The sequence below is a fragment of the Callorhinchus milii genome, unplaced genomic scaffold (genome assembly GCF_018977255.1).
Source record: "Callorhinchus milii isolate IMCB2004 unplaced genomic scaffold, IMCB_Cmil_1.0 Scaffold7, whole genome shotgun sequence".
Lineage (NCBI taxonomy): Eukaryota > Metazoa > Chordata > Chondrichthyes > Chimaeriformes > Callorhinchidae > Callorhinchus > Callorhinchus milii.
In genome coordinates this window covers 19,374,333-19,399,590 of record NW_024704748.1, presented here as the reverse complement: position 1 = coordinate 19,399,590, position 25,258 = coordinate 19,374,333, and the positions used below count along the sequence as shown (strand labels likewise).

General features: G+C 38.1%; 1 protein-coding gene across 2 annotated transcripts; it reads left to right on the top strand.

Annotated features, from left to right (window-relative positions):
* The first annotated feature begins 398 nt into the window (after positions 1-398).
* LOC103180761 (pantothenate kinase 1) lies at positions 399-15,704 on the top strand. 2 transcript variants are annotated; one of them, XM_007896799.2, is made up of 7 exons: positions 399-568; positions 6,912-7,264; positions 8,059-8,312; positions 8,855-9,031; positions 10,611-10,734; positions 11,789-11,914; positions 13,963-15,704. In XM_007896799.2, the coding sequence occupies exons 1-7, from the start codon at positions 541-543 to the stop codon at positions 14,020-14,022; spliced, it is 1,122 nt and encodes a 373-aa protein (XP_007894990.1). In that variant the 5' UTR covers positions 399-540; the 3' UTR covers positions 14,023-15,704. The 2 variants fall into 2 exon arrangements, with proteins under 2 accessions (XP_007894990.1, XP_007894997.1); XM_007896806.2 differs by lacking the exon at positions 399-568 and adding an exon at positions 6,026-6,146.
* Positions 15,705-25,258: the final 9,554 nt, after the last annotated feature.

The window sequence follows — 25,258 nt, the reverse complement described above, 5'->3', positions numbered from 1 at the left end:
GGTGCTGGTGGTGCTCCTCCTGGTGCTGCTCCTGGTGCTGGTGATGTTTTTTTGAATTGATGCACAATGCCAGTCCTCGCCCGGGCGCCGGTCTTCTTTACTCTTCGTCCAGTTTTGACACCGAATGCTGGTTGTCGTCGGTGCCGGTGTTTATTGCCAGTCTCTGGCGCCTGTTTCCCGGGGTGGATGGGTGGGGGGTGTGTGTGTGTGGGGAGGGGGGGGCAGTGAGTGATTGGGTGTCTGTGTGTCAGGAGGCGTGCGGTCTGTTGTCAGTAATCCCTGGTGACCAAGTGAGCCGCTCGGTGTTGGCCAATGAATCCAGTTCACGTAAAAGCGCAGCCGTCCCACTCCACTGAGAGCAAAAGAAGCCACTTTTTGCAGCACTTTTGTACATGCAAACAGATTTTTTTTTTTTTTTTGGGGGGGTCGGGCGGCCAACCGGTTTTTATCACCGCAGCGACACAAGGCTTCTCCTGTGTGTCTTTGGTTCGGTTGCTGTGTGTCTACCGGAGCGCATTGGTAGTGAAGCAGAAAGCAGCGATGAAGTTCAGAGACGCTAAAAACTCATGTAAGTGATTGAATGCGCATTAACTGTAATCCCATCGACTCCATCGTCCGGTGCTGTTAAGTTGCGGTGATAGTCGTGTCAGGTTTGAGGTCGAATGCAATTCATTCTCAAGTTAACTGAGTATTTGGAAGTCATATCATAATTAGTAGCCATTGAATTTAAAGAAAATAGCAAAATAAATGCAGAACTCTCTTTATGGACTCCAGAATTTGCCAACTCCCAAGTTATTTCATAGTAGAAATTTAACAAATGGCTCGACTAAAACTGTTTAGATATTAGAGTTCCCGTTGATTTTTTTGTTGCTGCCTCTAAATGTTTGTTTTAATTTTGTACGTGCAATTTGTATTAGCTCATTTTATACCGATCCCCCAAAATCTACTTTTTTTTAAATTTGATCAAATAGAAGTACCTCAACAAAATGATGTTTGATTTTATTTGCAGCGGATGCCACCTGACATTCAGTTGATATGTGAATTTGCATCCCCTATTGGAAAAGGTTAGGTTAAAGGTGGTATTTGGTGGAGTCCTGTAGCTCAGTGGTTAGAGCACTCGCTTTGCAAGCGAGAGACCTGAGTTCAATCCCAGGCAGGGCGAAACCTTGGGCAAGTTTCCTTACTCCACACACCTAATAATAATCCCTTCAAAAACCAAAAACAATAATTAATTGGTCATTTTCAATCTACGACTGTTTGTGGGACATTGCTGTGCGCAATTGGCTGCCGCGTTCGCCCACAAATATACAGTCAATTCACTTTGCAGTATGTTCTGTGAAGCGCTTTGGGACGTCCTCCCGACGTGAAAAGCGCTATATCAAATGCAAGGATTATTTAAGGATTATTATTTGCATTCAAGAGGGTGGCTGGTGTCAGCTTTAACCTTTTAATGGCTGAAATATTCTTTGTTACTCTGAATGCCATAGGAAAATTGGAATAGTTACACTATTTGACCCACTGGTAAATCTATCTTCTCTCAGTATTTTAACTATTTCGATTTTCCAGTTTTTAGTTAAAATAATGAAAAAGTATTCCTTATGTTTTATGTAAAAACACTTTTATTTGCATATGGAATTTCATCCTTATCAGATTATTACAATAATGGCATTGTCACACATGACATTGCTCCATGCGCCTCTGTTTGCATAGCAGTGGGTGGGAGCCCGGTTGTTAGTCGATTGGTTTACTGCTTTTCAGGGGGCTAATAAAATAAATCCCCTTTTTTAAAAAAAGTCACACAATCCACAGTTGTTTGTGAGACATTGCTGTGCGCAATTGGCGGCCGCATTTCGTCCACAAAATCAACCGTCAGTTCACTACAGTATATTCTGTGAAGCGCTTTGATGTCTCAACAACGTGAAAAGGCGCTATATCAAATGCAAGGATTATGATTTATAATAAATAAAAACTTGGTAAATGATGAGGGTTGTTTTTCCAGTCTTGATTGTATTTGGGGAGCTTTATTTGGCAAATGGCCATCTTTTAATATTTGTGGACCTTTATTACAATAGTCACTACATTTCAAAAACAACTGATTGTGTGAATACTTGTATAGAATCTGTGTAATACGACCTTATTATGTTGCGCTGCTCATTGTGCTCGGGTTCTTTTGTGTCATACTGAATACTGTCTTTTACTGCTAGGAACCCTTTTCGTAAATGGAATTATTTTTGCTGTAAACAACTCTAGTATTTCTATTTAACTAACTTAACTCCATTCACAAATAGGTGCACAAACTTTGACAAAATATTAATAGTTTTTCTATTAAAGTATATGGAAGTGAGCTTCATCATCAGTTTGCTTTTAAAAATTAAATCACTACTTTTGACTTTTTGTTTTGTTTAAATTAAGCAGTGAGTACTGATGACCTCTTTGCAAAATTGGGTGGGAGGAGTTACTGAGGGACAGTGTGAGGGAGCTGAATTAATCTCTGTATAAAGAGGTGCTCATTATCGCAAAGTGCTTAGTTAATTGTCATTTCAATTGTGTATGTTGATTCAGCTCCATTACACTGCTTGGCACAATAAATCTAGAAGGCTAATTTCATTCCCCCATTGACATCATCAATTAATGCTTTTTTTATTTAAAAAAAACTAAAAATGGAAGAATGCTAATCAAACAATACTGTTTTGAATTTATCTTGTACTGAGACTTGTTATACGCACTATATAATAATGAAAAAATTAATAATAATAAATTCCACCTAATCGGTGATGTACAATTAAACCAAGTGACTTGGCATAGGACAAAATAGACTTGCACAAAAACTATTAAATTCAACTCCACCAAATCTTGATATGCAAAGTGATTTGATTAATGTACAGTTAATTCATTTGGAATTTTTTGATAACTAATATGATGAAAATAATTGTTAGAATAATTGTTTGATCTTCAATTTTGATGAGTTTGAGCGCACAAATGTAAATCTTAGATATTCTGTGCCCAACCTAGAACTTGTATACAGTATTAAATATCAATATCTGAAGGAGATATCACATCAGGCATATACCTTTATTAGACAAGAATCTTTCACGTGAAGGGTTACACGTGTAATGTTAACCTTTCTTTTAATGATTGATCAGATGTATGTTTTTAGGATGTTTGTTTTCAGTTCAGTTATTGAGTTACTGATGCATTCTGCAATTTGTACCCATAGTTTGACGTTCAAACAGCTGTTTAGATTCAGTGTGTTCCAAGATGCTCATATTGACCTCTCACCGAATTACCAGCTGTCCTGTTTGCTTCAGTGATGGGTCATCTTCAGTCAACTCTAGAATTCTAAATCACAAGATACAGAAACGAATCATTTGCCAAAGTTGACCAATGTCAGTGGCACTACCAAGGGCGGGCAGGATACTTTTGAAGAAGCTATCTGTTTTCCTCAATCCAACTCAGGTTATACAAACGAATAGATGCACGCCAACATCATTAATAACAATAGTAATAATAATAATCCTTTTGGTATAGCAGCTTTTGTGTCTGGAGGACATCTCAAAGCATGTCACAGGGTGTATTGTACAGTGGGTTGACTTATGTATTTTTTAGGCAAAACTCTATTTGGTATGTTTGGCTCAAGTATTTTAATTATACTGCTGAATCTCACCCCAACCCCCCCCCCCAAATAAAAAGGTGCTAGGCTTCCAAATAAGTCTTCAAGGTCCAACAGCCTTCACTGATGCCTTGTCTTTCTCCATTTGTGTTAGACAATGAATAGCGACATGTTATTTGAGGAGGGTGTCTCAGCGAAGCCTGATGCTGTCCTCACCTGACATCCAGTGTGGGCCTCCATAGCAATCCGGATTGGGAAACCTTGACTGATTGTTCTTCTCCTGGTCCAGAGTTGTTGAAGCCACTTCAGTTAAATATATGTATAAATTGATGCAGTGACTGAAAAAACATTGGTAATTGATATGTAATTAACCTAAATTGCATAATTCCATAGTTAACAGTCTGCTAAGAAGTCATTGGGTAATTAAACCTTCCCGTGGTAAATTAGATTAACTATACATTAGTACTGTTATTAGTCCCTTGGGATGTTGGTAGCTTTACTGAATTCATTTCATACTACCTGAGCAGGAAATATCTTTACAAGACATCAAACTAGACTTTACGTACAATATTTCTTCCGTGGTTAATATGAGAAATATTTGCTCCTTTTTTTAAAAAAGTGTTTCAAAAGTTAATTTGTGAAAAGTTTCATGAACTACTTAGAACCATTCAGGAACTTCTGTGTAATAATCAATTGTTTCTCATCAACTATGTTATGTGACCAGAGAAGCACTACATTTGCTACTGCTGTAACAGTTCCTGACTCAATTGGTCCAATATATTCAGTTGAGGTATACTCATTTGGAGTCCTGGCTTAAAATACTCAAAATTCTTGTGCTAATAAGAAAATATGATTTGTAATTGATTATACTGTAGTGATTTATCATATTAAACATCTCTGAATGATTCATGCAGTGAACTATTATGAAGTGTAATTTTGCAAGTAAATGTTATGGCTGTGCTAGCAGCAAAAATATGATCACGTTTAATGTGTCTGGATGAGGGAGGAAAAGTAACTGGAACATTATAATAATAATAATAATCCTTGCATTTGATAAAGCGCTTTTCACGTCGGGAGGATGTCCCAAAGCGCTTCTTCACAGAACACACTGTAAAGTGAATTGACTGTATATTTGTGGGCAAACGCGGCAGCCAATTGCGCACAGCAATGTCCCACAAATAGTCATAGATTGAAAATGACCAATTTATTATTGTTTTTGGTTTTTGGAGGGATTATTATTAGGCTCTGTGTGGAGTAAGGAAACTTGCCCAAGGTTTCGCCCTCTGCCGGGAATTGAACTCAGGTCTCTCGCTTGCAAAGCGAGTGCTCTAACCACTGAGCTACAGGACTCCACATTGAGAATCCTGCTTTCAATGTGGTGTTATGGCATCTTTAACTTGCAATGTGAATGACTGCTGGCAAAGCAGGTAGGACCTCAGTTTACCTCTTATTGAAGAGGTATCTATTGTTCTGATTGTGATCTTCGTGGCAATGGATCATCAGTTTCCCCTGGCCCTCTTCTGACTTCCACTGTTTTTTTTAATGAGTGAGCGGGGCAATGGAAGAACAATCCTCAATTTTATTTATTACAGATTTTTTAAAAATAAAATGACAACTCAAACCAAAGTTAAACTGTCAGAATCAGATTTTGGATAGATGGCGGGTAAGAAGCCTATTTTTAAAAAAATGGTTTGGATTAATAAAGTTAACTTGATTAGTGGTATATGCTTGGCTACCACCGATATAGATTAAGTATACTTGATAGTAATTTTATATAGGGCATCTGTGATACAAAAATAACAATGTTTTGAATTTATAGGTAGGTCTTTGCAGTAGTGATTATTTTGTTAATAATAATACTAATAATCCTTGCATTTGATATAGCGCTTTTCACGTCTTTTAGATGTCTCAAAGCGCTTCACAGAATATACTGTAAAGTGAATTGACTGTATATTTGTGGGCGAAATGCGGCAGCCTATTGCGCACCGCAGTGTCCCACAAACAGTCGTGGATTGAAGTGACCAATTTATTATTTTTTTCTTGAGGGATTATTATCAGGTGTGTGGAGTAAGGAAACTTGCCCAAGGTTTCACCCTGCCGGGAAAGTAATATTATGTCCCTGCTGTGCTTTACTTCACAGATGACCACTTTTCCTTGTGAAATACTGTGCATAGTCTGTACACTGTATTAGTGTTTGCCTTTCGACCATTTGCTCTGTGAGTGTAAAAGGGGATACTGTATTCAATCAGCATATTTACTGTAAAAGACGTACTTAAAATACTTCCCTTTGAAAGGGTGTGTGCGTGTGTATTTCACCTGAATTTTCTGTGGTTGACTTAAATGTTCTCGGATATATCAGGCACATTTTTCAACTGGGAGTTCCTGAATATCTAGTATTTCTGGAATTGTATCAACATTTGCTGTGAGGGCAGGCTTTCAACTGGTGCTACTGAGAATGAGCCAATCAGACAATTAACAGGCCATATCGTGCAGCTGGAACACTGATAGCCTCAAGCTGTGAGATTTGGGGGTGGCGGTGAGAAGAGTTTTATATTTGCCTTATTGCTATCATTCTGATTTATCAAGAATTAAAGTTGTGAAATGTAAACTGCCCTCTAGGAATCCTTTTGTGTCACTCCGGGCTGTAGGAGCAGTAATAGAATGTAAATGCAGATTCATTTAAAGTATTTTTTAAGCAGCCTTCCATGTCTAATTTGTTATGACTTGCTGACTAAAGTGACTTGTGTGACTAAAGGAATCCAATCATAACGTATCATAAAGATGTGTACAGTATTCAAATGTTTCAAATGCAATTGTTTTATCTTCAAGGCAGTTACAAAGGAATGGAGTTTAAGAAACACTACTTATAGATAGGTTAGATCGATACTACATGTCTATCTATCAACACCAAGATTATATTTGTATAGGGCCTTTCACGTCGGGAGGACGTCCCAAGGAGCTGAACAGTGTACAGCATTTCAGACCCGAGCTGGAGTCAGGAAGGGAGAAGGGAGGGGGAAGTGGGGTGTCCGAGTGTCCGATGGCATGGTCGAAGAGGAGGATTTTGAGGCAGGACTTGAAGAAGGCTAAGGAGGGGGCGAGGCGGAGTGATTGGGGGATGGAATTTTGAAAGTTAACAATTTTTGAGAAAATAGAAAGGAAGCATTATGTTTGCGATGTCCCTTGTATATATTTAATATCAAAGTATTTTAGTATTATTTTGCAATAACTGCCTGAATTAACAATAATTTAGAACCTAAATTGCCACATGTAACATAGTTTTATCTCTCTTTCCTTCTAGCCTTCCCTTGGTTTGGAATGGATATTGGTGGGACACTGGTCAAACTTGTTTATTTTGAGCCAAAAGACATCACAGCTGAAGAAGAACAAGAAGAGGTAGAGAATCTGAAGAGTATTAGAAAGTACCTGACCTCCAATATAGCTTATGGGAAAACAGGAATCCGAGACGTGCATCTGGAGCTGAAAAACTTGACAATGTGTGGACGCAAAGGAAACTTGCATTTTATCCGTTTCCCAACACATTCCATGCCTAAGTTCATCCAAATGGGTAGAGACAAAAACTTCTCGAGTTTGCACACTACTCTGTGTGCAACAGGAGGCGGTGCTTACAAATTTGAGGATGATTTTAGAATGGTATGTCGAGAGCTGTTTGATTTAATTTGTTTGAGAGGACATGGCAATCAGGTTGGCTGTGCTCTGAAAGCAATGCGTGATAAAACTGTGCGGATAGAATAAGAAATCCTCTTCCACTACCATCTCCCCAGCCCCGTCAATGTGCTGGAGGTGCATGCGTGTGAAAATTAGATAAGGACCAGATGGGGGTTCGCTGTGGTAATTCGCATTGGATCACGGGAAATGTTCTTCTGTACATGAATCGACGGATCAGTGTTATGTCTCCCGCAATTCAATGCAGCCAGCTGGTAAGTGTGCCTGCGTCAAAGGGTTAGGACGTAATTTCCCGTGATTCAATGCAGCTGGGTAAGTGGGAGAGTATTGGTGGATAGGGGAACAGTGTTATGAGTAAGGAGGTGATAAATACGACTAGTACAAAGAAAGCTAAGTCGTCTTGATAGGAAACTGAATGGGACTTGGGTCTTGAATATGACTTGGGCGATTAGCCGATTTATAAAGATATAAGACTGTATGCGGGTTTTACTGTACTCATCTATTTCACTCCTAAGGAAGACAGATAACTTGGTTATGAAAGGTTTCAAAATCCACAGGAATCTTGTCTGTTTACTAATTTGGCAAGCCGTGTGCCCTACATCATGCGGTCCTCTTATGAAACAAAGTATGTACAAGTTGCAATGATGGAAAACATCGTTTGCAAAGTACACATTGCAATATTGAGCCTGGCACAACTGTTATTCATCCTGACACTCATTAATTTTGCTATTTGTTTGCTTACTCCTGTTTTTTTCTTCCAGATGGCTGACTTGCAGCTCCATAAACTGGATGAGTTGGACTGTCTGATTCAAGGTCTGCTTTACATTGATTCAGTTGGCTTCAATGGACAATCTGAATGCTACTATTTTGAAAATCCCACTGATTCTGATCAGTGCCAGAAAAAGCCATACTGCTTGGATAATCCTTTTCCAATGTTGCTTGTTAACATAGGCTCAGGGGTCAGTATCTTGGCTGTTTATTCGAAGGACAATTACAAGAGGGTTACTGGAACCAGGTGAGTGCATAATCTTCATTGGCGCTGTATACTTTTAACTTTATGTTAATTAATTAGAACCTTTGAATAGCCAGGAAGGGAAATGACCATTGTACTCCATCTGGTAAATGTCATTTTTTTTTCAATCTCACTACTACCTCAATAAATGTATTAGCCAAATACCTAACTTCCCTCATTCTTTCCAAGCTCCATTGGGTCTTCAGGTGTTCAATTTTAGATCTTATTCTTGTCTTCACATTCTAGTCCCTACCCTAAACCATCTTTTCCAGCCTGAACCCTCCACTTTTCTTTGTGGTCTGTTTTTCTTTCCCTGCTTGCTTTGATCCACTATCGGTGTCCGAGCTTTCAGCTACCTATAAATAGTTATAGAAAATAGATCAGCCATATTTAACTTGAAACACAAATTCTACATTTTAAGAGATAGTTCACAGTAATTTGAACAACAACTAAAGCCAATGTAATAAACAATTGATGTGTTCAGAAGGCAATCCTTAAAGATTTGTATTCATGTGTGTATTTACAATGAATGTTTTCCTCCTCAGTCTTGGTGGGGGAACCTTCCTGGGCTTGTGTTGTTTGCTTACTGGATGTGAAACCTTTGAAGAAGCTCTTGAGATGGCAGCAAAAGGAGATAGCACTAATGTAGATAAACTAGTTAAAGATATCTATGGTGGAGACTATGAAAGATTTGGTCTTCTGGGATGTGCAGTAGCATCCAGGTAAGTTCATCAACAACAACGAATTGTATTTATATCATGCCCTTCACATTGGATAACATATTGGAGCACTTCACAAGGACAAGGTCAGACCCTTAGCAAGGGAGAACAGAAAGTTGAGCGTGGTTGAAGAGGTAGAATTTAAGATGAGACATAAAGGCCGAGTGTGGTAGAGGGAGGGAGTTGTGGAGTTTAGGAACATTGTAAACTGAAGGCTTGACCAATAATGGTGGCACAGAGGGACAGGGGATGCGTAGCAGGCCTCAGCTAGCCGGGAGGAGAGGGTGAGCAGAGAAATGAACTGTAGCGGAAGATCAGAGAGATGGGGATGTGCTATGGCATGAAGGGATTTAAAGGTGACGGTGAGGTCAATAGCATCGATCCATTGGTAGGTTCAGCTTTGTGAGCAAAAATCTATTCTGAACTAGATGAAGCATATTAGTGTATTAGACTAATGTACAGCCCTGTATCTATACATTCTCCCTACCTATTTGTATGAAAATGTATGTAATAAATATCTGCCCAAGGGGGATAATGATATAGGTATCAGCACATTTAGTGCATGTCGATAGCCGCCTAAATATGCTTGTAATGGATTTTCCCACTCGCTTGAGATGCCCATCGTAAAACTGTAATAAAATGATCTATAATGCATAGTATCACCCCATTCCACTCCCCCTAAAATGTTGTTACAGTGTTCACTCTTTGTTTAATACACACAAATGCAAAGGTTATAAAATCCTTTATATTTAAGTGAAGGTTTGATATCTGTTTGATATTACCCAGAATACCATAAATTCAAGTTCTCACATAACTGATTGTAGTGCAATTGTATGCACCTAAGACATTGAGTTTCTTTGCTTTCTTGTGTGTGTTGTCCCACACTGACTAAAATGTGAAGCACGTGGGTCATTCCTCATAATAGTTATCCTGGGATTGTGTTTCCAAGCAGGTAGGCTTTCTGGTAATCCTGCCAGTGGCTTTAGATACTTTTAGCAATGCTTGCATCCACATGCAATTGTATTTTTTTTAAATGGAAAAGGCAGTAACATGCATTATTTGGAGAAAGGAAAAATATAGGGACACTCATTTGTTAATCTGCCGTAAAGACACACTAGCATAAATCATAACTAGTACTGATTTAAACATGTACATTGATTTAAACACTAGATTTTGGAACCAATCTAACCTCTGAATTACAGTATAATCATGATGTAACTGCAGGAGAAATACTATGCTTTTTAAAATAAATTAAATATATGGACCTATTATTAACTTGGAGCAAAAAATACACTGAGATGTGGTATTCAAATGGTTTTTGTGTGGAGGTTTTTTTTACAATGCATTCCCTATTCTGGGCAGTTTGGGAGCACATATTTCAAAAACTTTCTCAAGAAGCTTCATTCTTTTCCAACCAATCAAGTGGGTTGAAAATGACAACAGCTGAAGATCATGTATTATTTGAAATTATCTTGGACTTTGCCATATACAAATGGTTTATTAGTTCAAGTCTTTTGTTGCAACTTCTTTGGGACCTGGTCTTTCTAATCATATACATTTTGTGTGCTTTAATTTTCTGCAGCTTTGGTCATATGATGAGCAAAGAGAAGCGTGATTCCATTAGTAAGGAAGATCTGGCGAAGGCAACTCTGGTTACAATCACAAATAACATTGGATCCATAGCTCGAATGTGTGCACTAAATGAGGTGAGTGTTATTTAATGGCTAGATTATTTGCATTAACGGGTGGGTTCAGTCATTAGGTAGCAGGAATGTGTGTACAGATGTTTTTGTGTAGGCTCGACATCAACGTTTTGTATCGGTGAGCTTTAAAACTACAATAGTGTTACAACAAGTATTTACAAGAATCGTGCGTTCACCATCATAATAACTTAGTTTAAAAATGTTGCTTTGATGTATTGACATGATTTGACTTGAATTTTGTAGACATTCTGTGTAGCAAAGATCAATCTTAAGACGTTCTCTGTGATTTGGGCTTCTTTACAGTGTTGCCTTGTAGCTTGGAGATCAAGCAGCATTGTACAGGGCTATCAAAGCGCAGCGACTAGCAACTCGGACTCAGTCCTGCACCTTTTCCTTGAGCTTGTGTGACACAATTTTATTATAAGTGCTCTGTTATATTTTGATAATTTAATACTTGAAAGCTTATAGAAAAATGGCTTTCAAATATTCCAGAGAATTAAAAAGAGCCATCCCTAGTAGAGAGTGATGGCTTCTACAAAATATTAAGCAGGTGTACAAATTAAATACAATATAAAATATTGGTGTGGGGGCAGGAGACTACTTGGGTCATAAGGAATTACGTGGCTCCATCTGTAATATTTTTAAAGAAACTTTGCAAAAAGAAATGTATAGCGTGCAGAGAGAATTGTACAGAAATAACTGGATTGTTCCCTTGACTTTGACTTCTCTCCTGAAAGGGCTGCCTCACGTTGGGGTAAGGTTGCGCAGTGAAGAGCCCCCTTCCTCCTGCCCTTCTCTCCCCAACCCCCCAACCACACCATCCGCAACATCTCATTCAATGGCCACTCTTCATGTGTGCATGTTGGTAAGATATTAAACTGAGAGGGGGGCATCATAGCCATGTCCAATCCTTTCTTCTCCCAATTGTCCATTTGTGTAGTGAGTTGTTAAACCTAGGTCTTGACTGTTTTGTAATTCACATGGACTTTAAGAGATTTGCTGCTGATGATTATTTTTCTCCTCCCCCCTAATTTTCTCAATTTTGGTTTTACTACAGAATATTACCAGGGTGGTGTTTGTTGGGAACTTTTTGAGAATCAATATGGTCTCCATGAAACTGTTATCTTATGCTATGGATTATTGGTCCAATGGGCAACTGAAAGCTTTGTTTTTGGAACACGAAGTGAGTATCAGCATCAAACTTGTGTTTTTATCAGAACTGAAACTTACACAAAAATCAAAACTCTTTAGTCTATGGTTTTACTTTCAGTAAATCTAGCAGCGGCACTTTACACATCACTAAGAAAGCTAATGCATTTACTCTGCTACAATTTTTTTTAGAATTTAGCCAAGCAGCTTAGAAACAGGAAACTCAGTGTTGCTGAATGATTGAATTTCTCATTCAAAATTTAAAGATCTCCCAGCAGGGCTCTGTTTGCATTACATTGATACCATTGTCATTCTGGTAACAAACTTTCTCTGTTTAGATCTTTCTTCTTTCTTCCCCCCCTCTCCCTACCCCCTCCAGAATAGTGAACGTCAAATAGATTTCCAGACAAAACAATTGATATTGTGTTGATTAACATTTTTATAGGGGTTGTTGGTGAATATCTGATTGGAACAGAGCTGAGCTTTATAAAAATAAGTAAATAGAGATGATCAGATGCTGTATGTAGTATCATGATTTCTCAACTGCTTAGGCAGTGGGAATACCGTGCCAGAAATGTGGAGTGCAAGGTTTTATGTAGCAATTAGAAAACTGAATGTTTCTTCAGGAGATTCAATGGGTTAGATAGTCGGTGGATTTTACATGGTCTGAAGAACAAATTAACTTGTTGCAGATTTTTTTTTCGATTCCTTATCACATTCAACTAGCCTGTACAGCTTTGTAAGAGAAACAAAAGATTATTGGGTAAATACACAATTATATGCAGTACTGTACTGTCCAAGAGCTTTAGATGTAATCAAAATGCTATAGAGCGACAGTTATGGGAGGCCATTCTGAAAGCTGTATTTAGCTCAGAGATTCAGTAAATGGTATGGCAATAGAAATGCTTGATATTGTAAATTGTCTCTATTATATACAATGGGGTACTATATTGGGGAACCCGAATTGATCCAGGATTCTCAGCACTAAGGGCGCCGTGTGTGTGCGTGTGCGAGAAACTTTGGTAATCTAGTAATGACTATTACAATTCATGGAAGAAGTGGAGAACATAACATTCTTAGATTGTTGCTGAGAGATGTCCATTTTGTCAATACTGAAATTTTAGAAACCCCCCAAAATTTAATCAAGCAGAATTGCTTTTAGAACACGAGAATTATTTCACCTAATTTGGAATAAAATCTGATTTGTGTTCCGACCATCTGAGGTTCTACAAGTACGTGCTGAGGTAAAGGCACTTAGGGGTATGTTGCAGCAATTAGAAATTTAGGATTCGTATATTCTTTGTGCATTTTATGCAAAGGGCAAATGTGCATGTAGATTTGTTCACACTTTTATTGCGTTTCCATTTAATGCGCGCACTGATTTGGGCATTTCATTATTATATAAATCACACCGCCATGTGGCAGGATGTAGGTTTGCAGGTATTGTATTCTTACCCAAAACTAATAAAGACCTTGTGAATAACCCAACCTACAAAGGTAGGTCTTTAATTGTATGATAGTTATCCACAAAAAACTTTTTTTTTAAAAAAGAAAGACATTTGTTATACGCTCTAATTAGAATTAGTTTAATTCTGTTATAAATGTGATTCAATATAACACTGGATAATTTATCATATCATATAATTTATCATATCATATAATTTTAGTCTACCGGTTGTAGACTCTGACATTTTTCTTGCTTAAAATTGAAAATCCTGACATCGAGCCATCTAAAGCTCTCGGCAAATTTTAAATTGTGCTGTCAAGCTTTAAAATGCAATCTACCACTGATAACTTTCAGCATGGTGACATATTTGAAGGGCAGAAACACAGTATGTGCCAATGGGGCCACCTGGCTTTCTCCGATCATGTACAATAATGTTACCACTGATCGCACTTCATAATAGCATTTGTTGGAGGTTTTTTGGAGCCCAACTATTGCGCTATAATGGAACTCCATTGTGTACTGCTATAATGTGTATGTCCAGCATATTTTCTTTTGAGCAAATAAAGTCCAATGGTGCCATTCCTAGGAAAACCCACGAAAATCAAAACAAAACTGTTCTTGGTGTGTCCTTATAGGGTTACTTTGGAGCCGTTGGGGCATTTCTGGAGTTATTGAAGATGACAGATGCTCACTGAAATGTACAAAAGGGACCACACCATCTACAAGGATAATTTGTATTTTAAAGCTGCTGACTAAACTTTATTCTACTACTGGAAAGGAGCCATTTAATAAAACTTAACTTTTCTTAATTTTCATATTAAAATAGTTTGTTTTCAGTAATAAGCTACTATTGTTCTGGGTATAGGCTCTTTTCTAAAGGGAAAGTAAAAATCCTATTAATGTGTATAATGTGTATATATTTTAAACATTGTGCGAGATAGCCAAAACTCACTGGTTTTATGTATTGATTTTTGGAAAAGTAATTTCTGTATAAATATGGACCGATCGGAGTTTTCTTCTGGGTTGTACTGCCTTGTGAATTATGTTAATGATTTAAGTATTTATGAACAATTTGGGAGATTGTGTGTGTTTATTTGTGGTATTTCATGACCTGCTCCTGGTTTCAAATGTAACAGTTTCATTTGAAACGTGAATCTATTCCTGTAGTTCATTGCTTTTGCAGGGATTCTGGCATGTAGTACATTTTTGTAAGGATGACCTTTCTTTGAACACATAAAAATAGACTGTGGGCATTTGACAAACATACCAACCAAAAGACCAACTTAAAAAATCTATCTTTCTTGATGTGAGTTTATAGATCAAAGAATTTATCAGGTCACCGCAAAATAGTCTTTGTGAAAGCAATATTTTGTCACAGATTTGAAGATACGGTGAAATAATGTGATGCTCCTCTGAATATGTTCTTGCTTTCTTTAAAAATAACTTAATAAAATTTACTGTATGATTGAACGGGCATCAATCTGCACCACATTAGTTAATGTTACTTCTCTGTAACTGATGTTTCTAATCTTTATTTAAAAGTAATAATTCCGATAATTGCAATGTGCTTTTTGAGACTGGTTCTCAATAGTTAGTAATTGCTACTCTCAGTTGTCTAATTTATAAAGGATACTTTGATGAGATTAACTTAATCATGTTAAGTAAGAAAACCCAATAACTTGCCAATGCTGGAGGCATGTGTAGGTTAAAATTCTTTTTTTGTGGAATAAATTGACATTTCATCAGTAGCCACACATCTACCACGTGGAGTTAAATTGTACTTTGGAAATTTGCAAAAACATGATATCACATATGTAGCCTTTTTCTGGGGTTACAGTTTCCACAATGGCAACAGATTGAGAGGCTTTTGCTTGTGTAATGTTATTGCACTATATCTTAGTTTAGATGTTCTATGATTGGTTGTGTAACAGGTTTTTAATCCTACTGCCTGTATTTCTCTGCATTTTATGTAAATTCATCTTTCGCTATAATTCTGTCCCAAGCTTTGCATGTTATATCTAGCCATTTTACTGCTTTCTTTTAATCCTGTTTGTATTACATGTTTTATGTGTAAGAAATAGGATTGCTGAATAAGAGCAGTATCTGCTCTGTCATTTATTGTGTAGGACTAGTGGCTACACCATCAGCATTAAACCTTTTTAAATTTGAAAGAGAAGCTGCAACATGTAGAAATAGCTGCTGACCGAATTGAGGATATTGCTATAAATTGTTGGGAAATGTATATTATTGGTACTTAGTCCATTTAAGCTGTTTTAGAAGTCATTTTGCTGAAAATATGTGGGACTGTACAATTGCATTCTAATCCAATACTGGAATGTGATGAAATCAACATTTTAAAATAAATGTTTCCAATTTCCATTTTGTAGTTGTACTTTTTTTAAAACTTCGGGTACATGCTGTTTGTACTTTTGAAATTCTTCTGGATCGCTCCAGCATCAGCACAAGGTATCAACATCCTGCGCTTTTTGGATCACCCTACCACAGACATATCCACAGAGCATATCTCTGTAATTCCTAACTTGCCCTGTTATTAGTGGGGAAGGACATGGAAACAATCTAGTATTGCACTACTACTTCCGGGCTCTTCCCACCTGCCCGCCCAAAATAAAAATGACTGATCCTGTTGTTTGTTTGCTTACTACTGTTAAATTGAAGCTTCAAGTTACAATGTTTTTTTAAAACATGAGGGAATTGAACTTCACCTACACATTTTTGTGTGGATTTATTTTAAAAGTTAAGTTCAATAAATGTACAATGGATTGTTCCTCTTTCCCTAAAACAACTCTTATTGCCTGTGTTTAGTCCTGGTGCATTTTCCTGCATTTTGTTTAGATATCCGCGGACTTCTATCCAATAATAATAATCATTACATTTGAGAAAATACCTTTCACGTCAGGGGGACATCTCAAAGAGCTTTGCAGGATTTCCTGTAAAGTGCCGTCCCTTATTTTGCAGGCAAGTGCAGCAACCAAGATGAGCACAGCAATGTTCTACAATCAGCCACACAGCGAATGATAACAATAACAAATTGCATCTATATAGTACCCTTTATCTGGGAGGAGGTCCCAAGGTGCTGGACAATCAGGGATTTGGACCCGAGCAGGGGATTTGGGATCAGGAGGGGTGGAGGGTGGGGATAGGAAGATGACTGAAGGTGCAGTCGAAGAGGCGAGTCATGAGATGTGCTTTGAAGGATTGACCAATTTTAGCTGGGGAATTGTTGACCAGGCCACAAGGAAAAATTATTTTCTACCTTCAAATATTGTCATGGAATCTTTAACTTGTGACTGAACGGGAGCTTGCTTGGTTTAACATTTCATCTGAAGGATGGTACTCACCTCTGACAATGCAGTGATTCCCCAACATTGAATTCACAATCTAGGCTGATACTCCAATACAAAGTCTTGACGAAGGGCTTGAACCCACAACCTTTGACTAAGGTGAGAGTTGACTGCCTGAGCCAATTTGAGGCTTGAATAAGGCTGCATCAAATTCAGATTTCTATATTCTTTTCAATGTGCTGTATTTTTCTTCCAAAGTATAACTATTTGTATTTGTTTTGTTGCTTTGTAGCATTGTAGTTAGGATCAGATTGAGCATTGCTTAAAGGAGCCGATATGAATTTGAATTGAGCACTTCTAATGGGTCATTTCTGGTAGATTATGGAGCTAGTTTATCAAAGTTTTGTAAAGCAAGAGTGTTTTCCAATTTTGTGCATCAACCTTTTGTTGGGATTGGAGCATAAATCATGGCAAAAAGAATTGTGCGGCGTTAACAATTTGCTGATGGACAAATAGTGCAAGAATCTTTTTTAAAAAATCTTTTAATGCGTCTAATGTTAATACTTCATTTTGTTAGTGTTTGCCTTTCAGCAAGTCTGTTTAGCCACATACTTGTATAGTATTCAATTAACCCAAATCCTAACCATTCCTTTTAAATGTGGCTAAGGGGCGCTTTAATCTATTTACTCAATTTTTTTTAAAAGGTTTTATGCCCACTTTGAGATGTTAATTTTGTGGAATAGAATCTACAAAGAAAATTCTTTTGAATGAACTAACTGCAGGTCTCTTTTTGTAGGACAAACAATATGGCTGACTCTTCCTAAATCATTCTTTGCCCACAAAATACACAGTCATTCCACTTTTTAGTAAATCCTGTGAAGTGCTTTGGGATGTCTCGGCAACATCATAAGGTACTATATCAAATGCAGGGATTATTCTTATTCCATTTTTGTCTCCAATGATGTACAGAAACCATGATCCCAAATTTACTGACCTCCTGGGAACATTTCCTTTATAATAACCTACTCAATGGTTAAAGTGGTATTTGTTTTAAAAGGGGGTATGCAAGACTGTGTATAATCTTGCACTCTAAGACTAGTCATTGACCATGTCCCTATAACATTTAGTACAGCATTGCCAATTCATATGATTTTGGCATTTGTTTGTTGCAATTTTGTTTTAATTCTATTCATAAGTACTAAGTTATATCTACATAAAAAATCAGAGTTGTTTTCATAAAAACAGTATGCATGTACCGAGCATATCTATTAAAGTGCTTGTCAAATGGAGAGCTACCAGTTCTTTGGATATCTTTAAATTATTTAATCAAAATTAATTGATTATTCCATTTAGCTCCTCTCTAACCTCAGTAATGTTATCAGCAGTTCATAGACAGAGCTCTATAGACATTTATGTATACAACCACAGAGCACAGCTTTCCTCACGAAGCATCAGTAGCAGGGCATATAACCACAGCTGCTTACTTCTAATGCTTTTGAAAATTCCTCTAAGCTATGCTGAAATCTACAACAAAATGTACCTGAAGAGTGAACAAGATGCCATGATTACCAAGATTCAGGGACTCAAGGTGCCCATTTCCTTCCCTGGCTCCCATCTGAAAAGTGCATAAAGCAAATAGGGATAACGACACATTAATCCTGAAATCACAGGTGAGTGAGCAACAGTACACCAAGTACTAGAGTAAGCAAAAACAATGCTGAAATCTACAACAAATTGGATCTAAAGAGTGAACAGTTGCCAAGATTGACAGACTCCAGTGCCCAGCTTTTTTCGTGGCTCCCATCTGAAGAGTGCATAAAGCTTAGTGCCAAAGACTAGGTGTTAGATTAAATATTATTCAGTCAGTCAACAAAAATATGGAAAATCTCAAGTGGAATTAGGACATAAAAACTATTTCATTGTTCTACAGCCTCACAATCTTCATTTATAATCACCAGACAGATTTTATCATGTTAATAATAATAATATTTCTTGCATTTGGTATAGTGCCTTATCACACCTGAAGGACATCTCGAAATGCTTCACAGGATTTACTGTGAAAGAGTGACTATGTATTTTGTGGGTGTAATGCCGGCAGACAATTGCGCACAGAAATGTCCCACAAACAGCCGTGAAACAAATGGCCAATTTGACTTGGGACATTGTTGGCCAGAACCCGGGAGATACTCTTTTCGAATAGTGCCATAAAACTAGCAGAGACACAGTGGGTTCTGCTTATTAGGTTTCAGGTGTTAGAGGAAGCTTCATCCGGGTAACCTAGGCTTCCTGACTGCAACTTTTGCATGCAGATTTCCACAATAATTTTTTATCTTTCAGTAGAGTAAGCCATAGCCAGAATAAATCAACTTTTAGTGTATCCCAGGAATTTTGTTTAGCAGGTTTTGTTTGAAAATATGTTCTGGATAACTAATATTGTCGTCTAGGGGAGTTGGATTAAGAGGAGACAGGCTGTGACGCAAGGGAGGTAATTTCCTGGAAAATGTTCAAGACTGAGGTAGATAGATTTTTATTAAGTAAGGATATCAAGGGATATGGGACAAAGGCAGGTATTTGGGGTTGAGATACAGATCAGCCATGATCTAATAGAGTGATGGAACAACCTCGAGGGACTGAATGGCCCACTCCTGTTCCTATGGAAGCAAGGTGCCTAGGAACAAAGAAAGACCATTCATCGTGAGAGGTTTGCTCTAAGAACTGTAATTGGTGAAAGAATCGGTATTCAACTCCAACCAACGAATGCAGCTATACCTATGAGGAGTAATTGGACACTAACCTGTTGTCATTTTTGTCGAAGTAATTCCTGTCTATTAATTTCAACAGCTGTCTGTTTCATAAACTGAACTTCTGAGACTTTTAACAAAAGCAAAGTACTGCAGATGCTGGAAATCTGGACACAGAAGTCGCTGGGAACACGCAGCAGGTTAGGCAGCATCCATTGAGAGAGGAAAATGTGCCTTTTACCCCGTCCTAAACTATGCTGGGCTAAACTGTTGGGATCAAAGAGTGATCCACGATTCCTAAATCTACATCAATGTTCCGCTTTACTGGAGAGAGAGAATAAAAGTTGTTTTACGGTCCAACTTAATTTTGTGTAACTATTGTTCTTGGCTTGGAACTGGATGTGATTCAGTTGTTATCATAAACAATGGATTCTGAAAACCGAATTTTGTAACTGAACCACGTTGTAAATGAAAAAATACTACCATTACTGTAATGTGTTGGCCAAACAATAAATGAAGAACAATTAGGGTGAGAAAGGGGCATTCGGTACATTAATGCTTCCATATTGATATCTGATGATAATCAGAAAAAAGAATCAATAGTTTCCTCTGTATCTTTGCTTGTCAGATTATCCCCAAAATTAGGGATTCTGCCAACAATACCAACATAAAAATCAGAGTTCCTTTAAACAACAACTTGCATTTATATAGTGCTCCTCACGCAGGGTGGCGTCCCAGAGCACTTGACAATGGTGGAGCACGATGCTGAGCCAGGGGGAGGGGAAGTGACCATAGACACGGTCAAATAAGATGGTCTTCATGTGGGACCTGAAAATGGGGTAGGAAGTTTTGATGTCATTATAAATGTTGATTTGATTTTATACTTAAAAGCTGCCTGCTACTTATTGGTTTGAATCAGTAATGTGCTGACTATTTATTCTCTCACTATCTTCTGCACTGTGACCTTTGATTCAACACAGATACTGTTTTAACAGCACATAGATGTAGATGCAGAGCAGATTGTGAATGTTCAGGTTTAATTGAGTTTAATAAGTTTCAAATCTACCAGGCCAATTCTCATAAACATGTTCAGGCCTTTACATTTTTACAAAATGGTTTAACATTTTCTCGCTTCAGAAATATTTAGGGTCCAAGTTTGGATTTTACAAATCCCTGCAGCATAATCCACAAACCCCTGCAGTATATCCACAAAACCTCAGCCTTGTCAAACTGCTAAATGGAAAGTTAATAAAATATTAATCTCATGCTCTGGGATTAATGCACCAACTGGTGTACCAAGAAGATTAAAGGTAATGTGTATTTTATTTGGCTGATATTTCAATCAAAGCCTTGACAATTCCAATGGACAATTTATTGGAGCGTATGGCAGTGGCTTTGCAATGCATTTTTAAATTAGGCCAGTTCTTGCATTCTGGCCATTTGTTCGAACAATCTCCAAATTCTCATAAATCCAGAAATATTTTTTTAAAATCTGGGAAAAGGTGATTTTTAAAAAAATATTTGCTGCACCACATAAATTCTGTGTGTTCATTTATAGCATGTTTACCTAGTTACAAATAATTAAGATCAACACTTTATTGATGAATAACATTGCTGGTCTGTTTCCTGATTCCATACTGTACAGTATATTCATATTATACACTTTATTTTGTAATTATGTGGCAATTCGCAGATTTGCTTAATTTTGCAGTGGAAGTTCATAACCAAAATCCATTTTTTTTCAGATACTGATTGACCTGTTTTAAAGTCCAGCAGTGATTTCACCTGGAACATCTTCTGAGTCTGTCCTTCTCACTGGATGGTTTACACGTCTTATTTTCTTACCCAAGTGAGTTATGTTCTACTTAACATGAACATGTGCCCAGATTTGTTGCATTTATTCTAAATTATCCTAATTTGAATGTCCAAATCCACCTTATACTTCAGCCTGGTAGCACTCACACCTCTAAGTTATGAGGTTGTTGGTTCAAGTTACGCACATTGTAACTTTGAAATCAAATCAAGGTTGGTGCTTAAGTGTGCTGCATTATCAAACGATACATTAAACCAAATCCTGCATGCCTGTTCAAATGGGCGTTAAAGATCCCATGGCATTATTCGAAAAGGGGAGTTTCTCTTGGTGTCCTGGCCAACAATCCTCCGAATACAATTGATCATTCACTTTATAGCTGTTTGTGGAACATTGTTGTGTGCAAATTGGCTGCTGTGTTTACTTACAAAATACAATCAATACACTTTGTTGAATATCCTGGGAGCAGTTTAAGACATGCTTTTGAAATGAAATTTTCTTTCTTAACTGCCTAGTTTATATGGTCTCTAGCAAGTGACATTTTGTTTATTGGAGCTTTGTGTGGGTGAGTTTACAAGTTTATTTCTGCTGTTATTTCCATGGATCATTCTGTTAACTCCTTTCTTTTGCATGCAGTTCTCTAGCTGTACATGTGTGGGTGCCAAGTGGTCAGAGGTTCCGGCTTGGCTGTGATTGTTTCTGCAGTCAGATCATGCACCAACAATTACTGTTTAGGGTCACAGCTGAAGAATGGCACATGGATAAGTTTCAAAAACATGAAAGTATATTGTAGCATGAGCCAACCTTCAACAAGTGAAACAAAGGAAAACACATGAATAAAAAGTATATATTATGTGGTGAAGTTTCATCTGTTGGTTGTTAGTTTTTTTTTCTCTTGGCTTGGAATATCTATTTCACCCCAGATAATGCATTACAGCTGTAACACAATTCCATTCATATTTTATGCATACTTGTGTTATTGTCCCCATATTTTTGTGATATCCGTTTTTTCTGACAGCCATTCTGGCCAATTTAAAATTGTAATTTTTACTCTTACTTTCTTTTGAAATGTTCAAGGCTTATAAGTGACTTAATATTAACTAACGTTTTTCAAGACTGGAAAATAGGATGGTTGAATATATATGAACAATAACAACAAAATTACATTTGTATAGCGCCTTTCACGTCGGGAGGACGTCCCTAGGTGCTGGACAGTTGATGTTTTGCACCCGAACTGGGGTCAGGATCGGTGAAGAGTGGAGGGCAGGGGGGAAGGAGATTAACTGAAGTCACGGTTGAAGAGGAGTGTCTTGAAGGAGGGAAGGGATGGGGCTAGGCGGATGGACTGCGGGATGGAGTTCTGGAGGGTGGGGCAGAGAGTCTGAAGGCCCACCCGTCAATGGTGGGGCGGGCTAGGGGGGGATGTGAAGCAGGCTGGAGCCTGCTGAGCAGAGGGAGCAGGCAGATTGGTAGGGAGTTAGCAGGTCGCAAAGGTGGGAGCAAGGCCATGAAGTGCTTTGAAAGTGAGGACCAGGATCTTGAACTGTATCCTCTGTGTGATGGGAAGCCAATGGAGTTGGGCGAGGAGGGGGGTGATAGGATTGCAGAGCCTGGTGTGGGAGAGGACATGTGCTGCAAAGTTCTGGATGATCTACAAATTATGGAGGGAGAAGTTGGGGAAGCCAACAGCAGGGAGTTTGCGTGGTCGAGCCTGGATGTTATGAATGCGTGTATGAGAGTCTCGGTGGTTTTCGGTGTAAGACAGTGGCAGAGCCAGGCGATGTTGCGGAGGTGGGGGAAGGCAAGGCAGGTCATGGCATGGATGTGGGTCGAACAAGTGACAGTTGAGGGGCAAACAAGACGCCAAGGTTCTGGACTGGCTCAGTGAGGTGGAGTGTGCATCCTTGGATGGTAATGCTGTCAGTGCCTGAGGTGTGGAGCCGCTGAGGGGAGCCAATCAGGAATATAAAGAATACTGTTCTGAATATATGCATAAATAAATTGAATATGTTTCAAGGATATTTACAGCTTTCAAGCTGAAAATGCATTTCAGGTTCGAAAAGGATAAAATGGTTAATAATATGATATCTAGAAGAGTTTCCTTACACATTGCAAAGTACAGTATTCAACCAAGACACACAAAGCTTATTGAAAGTGATTACATATTAACAAAGTTTTTTTTAAAAAGAGTTTTGATCCCCAAAAAATCCATTCCTGTATTTAAAGTTTATTTAACATTATTTTATTTTGGTTCATTTCCAAACTGCAATGCTAAATTTATACCTAAACAAAAAAAAGCTCAGAAGAGGCTACATGACAGTGAATTAACATGTAAAGATTGATAAATCCTATAAAAATATAACTTGGAAGCACACCTTAAGTTTTAAGCACTCTGAGACACTGCTTGGAGGACATTATATAAGTGCAAGTTGTTGCTAAGTTGGCTACAGATATTTTACTTTTTAAAGTGACTGAATTCTTTGGTGTGACCTAAAACTACCTGCACTAAATTAAAATGTTCCTTGGGTTTAATGTTTTATTTATTTTAACAGATATGCAGTTGAGCTCATGCAAGTTCAAACCACCAGCATGTTTCACACCTCCTAATTTTATGTGGGTCAAGTTCATTTAATTAACTGCACATTGTATTTCTTGTCTCATTTCTTCCACCTCCTACAGGTTTAATTGCTAAAAAGCATATCTTAATTTATTTGAGAAAAATATATCCGTCTCTGGATTGAATATTTGAACAACTGATTTTTTTTACAATCCTGCATAGTAGTGGACTTCAGAAAACATCCTTCTTATTCTTTTGATTGGCAGTGAACCTTACAGCCCTGTTTTATCGATCCCAACCATTGCATGTATTGATGTAGCCTTGTTAAACTACAACTGAATCCGTGAGTGATTAATTCACTAGTAACCAATCACTGAAACAAAATCTCATCTACACTATCGGGACTGAGGAAATACAGTATATGGCTGCTCACGATGTGATCTCCTCTACATTGGGGAGACCAAACGCAGAATGGGTGACCGATTTGCCGAATACCTCCATTCTGTCTGCAAGCACAACCCTGAGCTTCCGGTTTCTTCCGCTTCAACACTCCCTCCCACTCGCACTCTGACCTCTCCATCTATGGTCTCCTACACTGTTCCGATGAACCACAGCGCAAGCTCGAGGAACAGCACCTCATCTATCTGCTAGGGTACCTTACAGCCCTCTGGCCTCAATATTGATTTCAGTAATTTCAGACCATAGCAGCCCACCTCTCCAACCCCACTTCTGTGACCCTTACCATATCATCTGGGTCTCAAACACAGCTTTTCTCCCTCTGGTCTGTCTGTTTTGTTGCAATCCCCCCACTTTGTTTTGCATCATTATCACCTCTTTAACCCATCACCCCCTGTCCTCTACCCCATTTTCTCCTTTGTTTCCTTGCCCTGCCTGCTCATCTCTATTAGTCCTTAAAAGCCTCTCTCTCCCAACATGTCCCAGTTCTGACAAAGGGTGGTGGACCCCAAACGTTGAGTCACTTTCTTTTCTGGATAGATGGTGCCTGATCTTCTGAGTGTCCCAGCAGCTTCTGTTTTTGTTTCAGATTTCCAGCATCTGCAGTATTTGGGGTTTTGTACAGTACATGGCTGTTGTGCAGAGAGCTGCTGGATTAAAAAAAAGTGACATCACCTATATGGTACCTGGATGGTGCTTTCATCATTTGTAACGTGCAGTAAAGTTAAAGGAAATGTGGGGAATCAGAGGAATATCATGTTTGCTTTTCTGATAAATGATCATAAGTGGTAAATAATGGTCAGAACATCGGTATCCTCCTGTCTTTATCACCATTGAAGAGACAGTCACTGTCTTGCATTGGGAGAGTGTATCAATTCAACAATCATGATGTGGACTCTTGAGTTTCAAGATGATTCAAGTTTTTGGTACAAGTTGTATCGTGGCATCACACCACCTTTGTGTTGCCAATGGGACGACCTTTTTACTATTTCAGAGCAATTCAAATCTGCGTGAGCATTTTCAGAGAAAACGATGGAGAAAAACAAGTACACACAGGTAATAATA

Excerpts from the sequence above, each read along its gene's own strand:
- LOC103180761 (XM_007896799.2), top strand. The coding sequence starts at position 541 with ATGAAGTTCAGAGACGCTAAAAACTCAT. Across the intron at positions 7,265-8,058 it reads TTGAGGATGATTTTAGAATG|ATGGCTGACTTGCAGCTCCA; the intron begins GTATGTCGAGAG and ends TTTTTCTTCCAG. Across the intron at positions 8,313-8,854 it reads AAGAGGGTTACTGGAACCAG|TCTTGGTGGGGGAACCTTCC; the intron begins GTGAGTGCATAA and ends TTTCCTCCTCAG.